The following is an 11,589-nucleotide window of genomic DNA, read 5'->3' on the forward strand; positions in this document are numbered from 1 at the left end:
TTCTTTATTTTTTTTATGACTTGATAATTTAAAAAAAAAAACAAAGAACAGAAAAAAGATGGTCAAAGACAAAGGTTAAAAGTCTAAAGCAGCAACATCATTCCTCAGCATTATTATTATTAATATGAACTTTATTATTTCTTTTCTAACATTCTTTAATACAAGTTTCGTTTCTTTTTCTTAATTATTATTAATATTTTTATTCTTTTCTTCTCTAATTATAAATCTCCTTATAATAATTTTTTGATTGGATATTTTTTTGTCTAATAAATTTTTTTCTCTATTTTTTGTCAAAAATAATTGATATTAGAAAAAAAAAAGATAAAAGCAAATTTTAAGATTCAAATTTAAATAAGATGTGCAAAGGATAACTATTGAATTCATTTGGTCGATTTACTTTGTATTATCGTCATTAAAAATTTCAAATACTATTATAAAATTCTAGATATTTTTATTTTATTGTTCTTAAATTATATATTATACCGTGTATTTGAAGAGTTTCATCTTTTTAAAAATAAGTGTGACATTATATATTTTTTTAGATACAATAAATGAATAATAAGGTTAAAGTGAGTAACAAAATTGATTATGGTAGACTAATTATATTATTATTAATTATTTATATTAAAAGATTAAGATTATGATAGATTATCATTATTTTATTATTTTTTATTTTTTGATATTAATTCAGATGTTTAGTTTTTTTTTATTATCATTTTTTATTCTCTTATCCTATGTGTTTATTCCCATAAATTTTGCTAAATTAAATAAAGCACTGTATGTATATCTTCTTTTTATTCTTCTTTTATATACACATAAAATTTATTAAATTATTTCTCTTTCATTTAATAATTTTATTTCTCTTCTATTTATATTTCTTTCCTTCAATATTTTATTGGTTCTTATTTTTCTAAATTTTATTTTAATTTATGTATTTGTTCTTACTATACCTAATTTTTTTTATTTATGTGTAATATACATTCTTATATATGTTATAGAAATATGATTTGATTCCATTAACTTGCCAATTTTTTTTGAAAAATCTAAAGCTAAAGTACAAAAATATATTTATAGATATTTTACTTTAATTTTTTAACCAAAAAATATAATATTTTTTGTCATATTTGTTGGAATTCTAAGTTAAATATGAATATTAATTTTTGAAATAGAATAATATATTTTAAATTTTTTTCAACTAAAAATAATATTCTATCAATGTTAGAATTATTTAGATGGATAAGTAATAGTAAATATAGAATTATTTAGGATGCATAGAACTAAGTATATTTTTTATTGAAAATACGAATTTAAAAATATTATACTCAATTCTCAATAGTCAACATCTCATTAAACCATTGTATTATCAAAAGATTTTTGAAAAAATGAAATAGTTTTAGGTGTATAATTTTTGTAAAAATTTAATTAATTTAAGATATTTATTATCGTTGATTAAAAAAGTAAATTGAAATAACAATTTAATATTTCTATACTCTTAAAATATTATTTATTTATTTTTCTAGCATTCTTTATCATCCAATGATCACATTAATATAATTTAATTCAATAAAATTATTTATTATCATTTGATTGAATAAAATTTTTATTTTTAGTTGAAAATTTTAAGATTTCTCAACCTCAAGATCATTCATATTAACTCATTAAAAAATATAACTAAGAGCGTGGAAGCGTCTCTTTATTCAAGAGTATGATTGAGATCAGAGAGTTTGGCTCTTGTGGTTCTTTGATCTTCGTCAACTAAAATCTTCTATATTTTTGATAGGGCTGAATCTTAATTTTACTGTGGGAAAAGAGCTACAAATGCGAGTTTGATGTGTTGGAGACCAAAATTCTAAAGTCATTATTTATATTTGAGTGTGACACTCAATAAATCCTAAAACTCAAATAAAATAATATCTATGATTTTAATCTCATTTATCTAAATCAAAAGTAATAATGACTTATTTAATTCAACATTTATGACAATAAATGAGATCACCGTTGTATAAGTCATTTAATGTGAAATTACTTAATTTATGATTATAATTGATATATTAAGAAATAATAATTTTCTAACAATCTTCTACGTACTTAGGTTATAAATATATATTTTCCTGAGATAACCTCTTATAAATTTTACGCGCAAATCTAAATGTTATTTCTCTTATTACTTTTATAATCTGGTCTATCTCATATATTAGTTATGAAATTACCGAAATTTTTATCACATTAGTGTCACAACAAAACCACGATAATCCCATACTAAAATACTCAACCACATAGATCAAATTTGGATGAGAAAATTCAGAGATTACATGCAAAAATGATCTCATGCATGTCTATTTTTAACTTGAATAAAAATTATATTTTATTCGGTGACAGACTCAGATGAAATTGCAACGGCAACGTTCAGGCTCATAGCGAAGGTGACTAAGTGATGAGTCTGTGGAAGAAGAAGAGAAGAATTTAACAGACTCATAATGAGAGAGAGAAAGAGAGAGAGAGAGAGAAATTTACCTAGAGAAAAGGGACTCGACAGGAGAAAGGTGGCGACAGGCTCAACAGCGACGGTAACGGGATGAGCAGCAATGATGACATAAGCTGTGAACAGTGACGGACCCAGAAAAATTTAGTAATGGGGACAAAAATATAATAAAATTTAGGTATAAATATTTTTTTTTGCTTCCCACAATACTCAACAAGTTAAGGATCAACAAGTTAAGGGCAAATCCGTCATGAATTTGAATTTCATTTAAAAATCTACAATTGGCTGAAAACGATTTGCTATACATACGAGACAGAATTCGAACCCTCAATACTTACTTAAGCGGATGACTAAGTTAATCACTTGACCAATCTAAATTGGTTTAGATATATTCAAAATTTAAAATTAGAACTATCTAATACATATTGATAAGAACTAGAAATATACACACAATCATTATTATAATATTTAAAATAATAAAAATATAATTTTATACACATAGTTTAATATTTAAAATAACAAAAAATATTTATAAGGACTTTTTTTATTTTTAACATGACTAAATATTATTTTTATATATATATTTTTAAACAATTATTTTACTTTTTATTATCTCATATTTAATTGTCAAATCTACTTATTATTATTTTTATACTATAAATAAATTTTTTAACCAAAATAATTACAGTATATTAATACATAGATAATATATTTTTTATCTTAAACAATTTTTAAAAAATTACTAATAATTTAAGTTGAATTTAATTAGAAAACTAAGTTTTAATTTATTTATTAATTAATTAACTAATATAATATAATTAATTATCACTTTTTTTTAGTGTATTTATTTATTTTTCATACTAAATCAAATTTAACAATATAATTATTATGTGTTAAATTTAACAAAATATTTTTTAACATAAAATATAAAAGAACTATTTATATTTTATTTTGAGACAAATATAATATAATAAGTGGTATATATGTATATAAGTATTAATTTTTAAAAAAAATTGTGGGGGCAAATGCCCCCTCTATATTAAACGTGGGTCCGTTCCTGGCTGTGAAGGAAGATGGGAGTTGTGAATAGGTAGGCGCCGATGGACTCAGCAACAAAATGACGCGAGCTATGCAGTTTTTTGTGAAGAAGCCGAAAAGAAGAAAATTTTGGGTGAGGATGACTGAGTTTATCTTGCATGGATATAGAGTATAGACTGAAGCTATGAATCATCTGTGATGTGAGGCAAATCCTAATTCCTAAAAAATGTTTATATGTATATATTCGGGGCGGGTACACCTTAAACCCGACCATATACCCTGTCTTGAACAAAATCTATCCCAACTTGAGTCAAGTTATTACCCTTTTCATTCGGGTATGAACGGATCGAGTACCCGCAGGAACGGATTTACATTTAACTATGTGGGGGCACTTGCCCCCGTTGAATTTCACAAAATTTCACGTAGAACATAGAAAAAAATATTTGCCCCCATTCAATAAATAAATTTGACCCCACTAAATTTTTTTCCTTGGTTCACACTCTCCCGTATATAAGAAAGAAATAAAAGGACCCAAAACATAAACATTAATCAATAATAATGAATATATAAAAGCACGAATATAAAACACATCAATTAAATTTTAGTAGATGAATCCATTATCATTAGAAATGGATATACTATAGATAATGTTAAAATAAAATTATTTTTTATTTACTAACTCAATGCTTAACAAATTAAAAAAATTAAATAAATATAATGAAGAGCTAAAATTTGACTCCATTAAATATCTTTTTATTATAAAAAATTAAAAATGTATCCATAAAAAATATATTTAGCTTAATATTAATAAAAAATAAATATCTAAATTATTTGAATATTTATAAATAATTTTAGACTTTTGGTATGTTTATGTAATTAAATATTATGAAAGAATTTCTTTTATAAATTGTCTATATCAAAATTTGTAGCAAAATTTTAAAATCTAATCAATTGTTGAAAAAAGATAAAAAAAAAAAAGAATAGATTAAAAATAAAACAAAAGAAAATGTTGTCTGAAATCAAATGACTTAGTTTTTAAAATAAAAAAAAAAATTTTTATAGAAATGAATTGAGACTCAAAAAAATATTATTTTTTATTGTTTTTTTTTAAATTAGCTTTAGGTTTGCCATAACAACAACATTAATTAAAAAAATCTTTTTCGCTATAAATATTATAAAGAGTCGATTTTGTAATCATATAGGAGATGAATTTTTAAATGATTGTTTAATAACATATATAAAAAAAATATTTAATTATATTGATAATGGAAAAAATATAAAACCTATTTAAATTTCTATTTTAGTATTTAAATTTATTTATTAGATACTTTGAAAACAAATTATATTTTATAATAATAAAGTATAATTATAAAAATTATTGTCATATATATATATATATATATATATATATATATATATATATATATATATATATATATATATGCACTGCCCCCCACTAATAAAATTTTCTGGATCCGTCACTGGGTATCCGCGTATTTGGAAACTCCTGCCAAGTCTAACGACGTTTTGATACTCCATTTATTAAGAATTTAACGCTAGCCAATGCATTGCTATATACACAAGGCGAGATTCTAACTCCTAATAGTTGTTTAAGTGGACGAGTGAGATGATCACTTAACAAACTCAAATTGATTAAGACAAATACTAATTATTTTAACATTTTAATATTAAAAATTTTGAGAGTTTGATTTTAATTATAATTTTATAAAATATTTATAATAATAATTACTATATATATTATTTAATTTTTTAATAAATTTTTTAATATAATTTTATGTATTATCCCGTACAAGATACGGGAACATATACTAGTTTTATACTAATAGTATAAAATATTTTATACAATTATTTAATTATATTAATTTTTTTATCAATAATTATTCATACGATTAATATAAAAAATAACTATTTTTGTTGACATAATATTACATAATTAAATACACCTATAAAATTAGTTTATACTGATAGTACATTAAAATTAAATTGTATATAAATATAAGTATAAAATTATTTTATACTAATAACATTGTATTGAAATTAAATTATATATAAAATTTGCAATCCTTATATTATTTATACATCAGTCCCAATATATATTTTTTTCCTAGGGAAGAAACCAAAATCACATCACATGTAAATCAAATTTAAAAGGGAACAATGAAAGGACACAAATAGATAATAATAAAGTTCTTCAGCATGCCTCCAAATATATACAAATGAGATGATGAATGTGGAACATGTCCATTTAAAAATTTACACTCATTTTTTGACAAGCAACTTAATGATAATTCATGACATTCCACATGATCAATTTGTTATTTTTAGAAAGAATATGATCTAGTGAAGACTTTTTTCCACGCTTTCAAACTTAGAGAGCGAACCTTAGTCAAAGTTAAAGAGCGCTTAAAATCTTTGTGATGAAGAGTTGTTATTGGTGAAGATGGTGATGATTTTGGATCCTCTAATAATTCAAGATTGTCTTCAGGGTTCCAAAAACGAGCATCTTTTCTCTTGCTTCTTACGGTTTCTAGCACATCATATTTGTTGCAAATTCCCCATACTGTCACTTTTTGTTGGTAGTAATCCACATTCACTGAGTATATACCTGCCATAAAAAAAAAAAAAAAGCTGTAAGAGGAATTTTCATTTTTAATTTATTCTTCCAATAATGTGTATGATTTTATTGTGTGTCAAGAATTTTCCGAATAAATCAAAAGGTAGTTTAGCAGTCAAGTCACGGAAAATGATATGGACCTCCTAATAATATTAAAGGTTTGGAATTTGGATTCAATGTTATAAGAGGAACTGAAGATATTAACATGCATACTTGAGAAAATCATGTTTATACATATATTTTAGTTATAAATTAAATGATATATTTAACGTGAACAAAATAAGTAATAATATACAAAAATATAAATAATTTTAAAAATATATATACCAGTAAATAATGAATGTAATTTTTTATTTTTTTAAAAAAATCCATTAGACACGTCTTAAGTTTATTTATTACCATGTTATGTGTTAGATAGTATCACTATTATGTTTGTATGTATACTTAGTATGTATGAATAACTTTGTTTTTGCATTGTTGTGTTGCTCAGTTTACCATCTCTTGACCTTTGCCGTTATTTAAGTTTCTATTAATAGAATTATTCATCTCTCCAGTATAAAACAAATAAAAAGTTTAGATTAGTTTTTCTTTTTTAGTCACACAGGATAGCATAATCTAATAATATATGTAACCAACCCTAGGACCAATATAATACCTGATTTATGTTAGTTGGTTGATTAATGATTTCTTTTTTCTAATATAATACAGCATGCCCAAGTAAATATTATCATGTCAGATTAGCAATAATTTATATTTACTAAAATTTATATATATAAGTTAATACAATTTGTATTTATATTTCTCAGAATTTATATATATAAACCAATAAAATTTACTTGTTAAAAATAATTTAATATTTGTGTTAATTAAATACAGATTAAAATTATTAAAAATTGCTGGTTGTCAAAATTTTCTAATATTTTGTCAAGCTGGTAAGCTGGTTTGTTATAGACTTCACTAAAAAATCAATCAATAGATGTTTTTTGGTGACAAAAATCAATCAATTTAATTAAATGTGAATAGTGGGGATCGCCCACAGGGCCATAGCCCAATGGCATCAAACTTTTTAATTTTAAAGCTTACTTGAAGCTTGACCTCAGAATCCATACCAAAAAGAGAGTAACCTCAGAGAAAAACACCAGTAGCCCAAAATCACCATCAACTAAGAAATTATTTTAGCGAAGAGTAAATTTGAGTCATGAGTGTAGAGTGAAAATTATAATTAAATATTTATTAGAGTGTGCAGTGCACATAATACTTTTATCTTGTAATATTTTTCTAATATAAAAAGAAGGATAAACTATAAAATGGTATCCAAAAATTTATGTCACCGACAACAATAATCCTAAAAAATACGAACCACAAATAAATTATTAAAAAATTTAAAAATGTCACAAAATAATTAAATATTAAATATATATATTTTTTTAAAATATTTTAGAAAATGTAATTTTTTGTGAACATTATTAAAAAAATAAGATATTTTTATTTTTAAAATTTGATAATTTCATGATAAGTAAATTTTTTTAGAAAATAAAAAAATATTCTAGAAATCAAAAGTTGCTTCATTCTTTTACACCTTTTAAATAATTATTTAAAGTCGTTTGTTAAATACAAAATCTTTTTTACTATTAATAAAAGTATAATATTTATTGGTTATTTTTATCACATTTTCAAATCATTTAAGAACTTATTTATCGTTTATATTTTTAAAGGTTATTTTGTTAGCAGTATAAACTTTTGGATACCACTTTAATAATTTATTCTAAAAGAAAATAATCTTTACTACTCTTCATTGAAAAATACTCTTCATCATATATAGCATTATTTCTCAACTGCACTAATTGCCCCTCTTCAGACCAAAATTGGGGAGAAAAAAATTTTAAACCCTCAACAAATTATATATAGTGTTGGTATGAATTCTTTTTCACATAAATATTTAATCATTTATCACATTATTAAAAAAAACTTTTTTTAAACTGATATGATATAATTTGTGATCATGAAAATTGATGACAATGTCACTAACTCTAAAAAATATATACATTGCTAATAACATAAATTAAAATGCGCAGAGACACTACTATGGCTGAAGAAATCATCAAACAGTTTCCATAACCAAAAACGGTAGTATATACTTTTTATATATTTAATTAATTACCTTTAAGAGCAGATAAGGCTTTCTTGATTTTCTTCTCGCATCCATAAGAATACAAGGGAACCATCATCTCCACATACTGTGCCTCCACAACATTCTTGTACGCTGCTACTATTTGCATGTTCGCCATTTCTGTTTTAATTATGATTTGCCTTAATTATAACTACCAAATTCAAATTCAATTTTGCCAAATAATAATTTTTTTTCAGCTCTATGCGCCTCTATGGATATTTCTCCAAAGACTTGTATATATATATATAAGGACATGATCCATATACATGATGATTAGGTTCATGATCCATATATATACATAGATTCTCTTAAAGAGGAGCTTTTACTATCTAGTCCTTAATTTTTAATTTCTTTCTAAGATTAAGATTATGTGCTTTTAATTTGAGGAAAGATGTGTTGCCTTTAATTTAGGAAATGAATTAAAGTCCAGCTTTTAGATAGTGATGACGTGGATGATGCCAAGTTGTGTCAGCAACTATTGGTTAGTTAATAAAAAAAATCAAAAGTTAATTGCTGAATGCATTGTATTGGCCTTGCTAATTTCATTATTGGGAATTGGGAAATTTTTGGAGTTTGGTTCCCATGTGACATGTTTTCCTTATCAATGAAGGTAAATTGAAATGAGAAGTGTTGTGAGTTGTGACTAGGAACTTGAGCAATAAAAACCTTGAGCTTTAATAGATGAACATCATGATCCTTAATATTATTATTGTGGCTTCTCATCAAAGTTTAAATGGACGCTTTACATGATCATATTATAAATGCTAATGCCATGCACATGCAATGCAAGTGTTGTACGTTGGTTCTTGGTGGAAAAAGCTACAAATAAAAACGAAATAAAAGTATAAAATCTCTCTAGGCATAGATATGTGCCTGCAAACATATATATAACTTGAAAAAAATACGAACAACTAATTTTAATTAATTAATATTAGTCAATTTTATTATTTATTAGTTTTATAATTTAAAATAAATAAAATAATTTTAAAAAATTAACTAATTCTGACTGAAAAAAATAATTATCTAACATTACTCATGTAACTAAGGTTATAAAAAATAAAATCAAACATTCTGTCTTTTCACTCAACACACACTACAAGATTTTTATTTATTTGTGGCAGTTTTTTTTCTTATTTGTGAAGGTTCATAACCCCCACCAAATGGTTTGTGGGAGTTTCTAAAACCCCTAAAATTAGAGGTGCCACGAGGTCTTTTGTGGGGATTTTTAAAAACCTCTACAATCTATTTAGTGGGGGGTTTTGTGTGTATTTAGTGGGAGTTTTATATTAAATTTTGGTGGCAATTTTATATCACTTTTGTGACAGTTTAAAACCTCCACAAATTATTTTTTAATTTAACAAAATTAACTATTTTGTGAGATTTTCAAACCTCCACAAATCCTATAATTATTTATTTATTTTTAATTTCAAATTATTCATTAATCTCATCTGATTTACATACTCTCAAATTAAAAATTTATTTCTTAGTATCAAAATTTAAAAACTAAATCTTTTATAGCATAATTCCTCAATATAAGACATAACTCTTTATATAAAAAATTCTCAATGTCAATAGTTCCAAATATAATTGCATATGGTATTGTTCTACACAATTATTTCTATTTTTTTTTAAAAAGTAAAATAAAACAAAGGGAGTAGTAGGCTCACTTTTTTGCAATACTTTGAATGCAATACCTATAGGCAATCTTTTCTGTGCTTGTAAAATAGAAGTGGGGCTTCAAACAAAAAAATAAAATAAATAAATAAATAAATAATAATTACTTGAACTAATAGAAGTTTCAAATAAAATAAATTTTACCTTTATCATTGTATCAAAGCACTCATCCTTGAAAGACTTAGGCATGCCACCATTTTCTTGTCCTGACCACTTTTTAAAGCTAATTGGAAAGATACGTGCATTAGTTGCTAATATACCACAATAACCAGCAAGTAAACCTTGTGCTTCACCATATGCCGCACCCTCTTCATCAACCTCTACAATTACACGGTCTCCTCTAGGTAAGTTGCAAACATCCTTGACTTTGATCTTAGCCTTCTTCTTCATATTTGTAGAGTCTTAAGAAAAATAAAAAACTTCATTATTGAAAGCATTCATAAATAATGCATGTATATTAACTGTTTATCCATTTTTTTAAACTTCAATGTTACAATTATTCTCAAAAATCAAATATAAAATATTAGGAGTTACAATTTTTTAAGCTAGCATAAAAGATTATGGATCAGGACATATTTAATCTAATAGCATAAATGATTTAAACTATACTTTAATCATATTAATTAATTATGCAATATAAATTAATACCAATTATCTCCACATTCCAAGAAGATGAAGACTTTGAGTTAGAACAACGCGTGATTCCATCAGATGAAATGGAATTTGCAGCGGCTTGAAAAGGGGCTTGAGAAGGAGCCTCACTAGCCTCTACACTAGTGGTATCTTCATATGCTACTGGTGTTGGAGGTTGAAGTGAACGCGAAGCATTGTTGGTTTCCCTCTCATCTACAAATTTCAATGAATTTTTTATGCGTTTGCCCCTTGGCATGACTGCATATCAACAAACACAAAATTATTAAGCACACAAAAGATAATTAGACATTATACTAATAATTAAATATAAAACTGTCAAGTACATAATAAATAAAAAGCTTAAAATGTTACCTTTAGTGAAATTTTGTACAAATTTTCATAAAGAAATGAAAGAGAATAATTAATAAAGAGGGAACAATTCTATTCTATTCTGATCTAAATTAAAGCTAAAAATAAAGGATCATGTAGCAGAAAGATTACTTAGGTATTACAACATAGATTATTACTTTATTATGGTGAAAATGAAACTGAAACTGATTTTAGTTTAAATCATGTTGTAGATGTACAAATTAACATGTCCTAGCAAGAATATATTAATATTTTTTCAGTTGTTCACTTTTCTATAATAGATGATGATACAGACCAGGCCAGCAGCATTAATGCATAAAAGTTTAATCACTGCATGATTACCAATTAAGAAAGGAAAATTTCAGCTATTACCGGAAATGCGTATTATGGACATAGATAACATTCCATGGTGCAACAATTTTGGAGACTTAACCTCTCAAAAGAGTATATATTACTACATTTTAAAGATGATGCAACATTCAGATTTAACGGATTGGTGGCTTTCCAACACAAGAAGTGAACTTGAACCAGCAGCATTATCTTTGTGTCCAAAGATCCTACCAAATTAAAGCTAAATGTTTAATTGAG

The 11,589-nt window shown here is 24.5% G+C and overlaps 1 protein-coding gene across 1 annotated transcript; it reads right to left on the minus strand.

The window, feature by feature from the left end:
• Positions 1 to 5,862: 5,862 nt before the first annotated feature.
• LOC130940594 (heavy metal-associated isoprenylated plant protein 28) lies at positions 5,863 to 8,485 on the minus strand. The gene is made up of 2 exons (XM_057868783.1): positions 8,317 to 8,485; positions 5,863 to 6,146 (listed from the first exon to the last, which is right to left on the minus strand). The coding sequence occupies exons 1-2, from the start codon at positions 8,441 to 8,443 to the stop codon at positions 5,863 to 5,865; spliced, it is 411 nt and encodes a 136-aa protein (XP_057724766.1). The 5' UTR covers positions 8,444 to 8,485.
• Positions 8,486 to 11,589: the final 3,104 nt, after the last annotated feature.

This window comes from Arachis stenosperma, chromosome 7 (assembly GCF_014773155.1).
Source record: "Arachis stenosperma cultivar V10309 chromosome 7, arast.V10309.gnm1.PFL2, whole genome shotgun sequence".
Lineage (NCBI taxonomy): Eukaryota > Viridiplantae > Streptophyta > Magnoliopsida > Fabales > Fabaceae > Arachis > Arachis stenosperma.

Bases quoted from the DNA above. Each gene is read 5' to 3' on its own strand.
- LOC130940594 (XM_057868783.1), bottom strand. From the start codon at position 8,443: ATGGCGAACATGCAAATAGTAGCAGCGTACAAGAATGTTGTGGAGGCA. The intron at 6,147-8,316 runs GTAATTAATTAA...TTTTTATGGCAG, and splicing joins AGCCTTATCTGCTCTTAAAG to GTATATACTCAGTGAATGTG.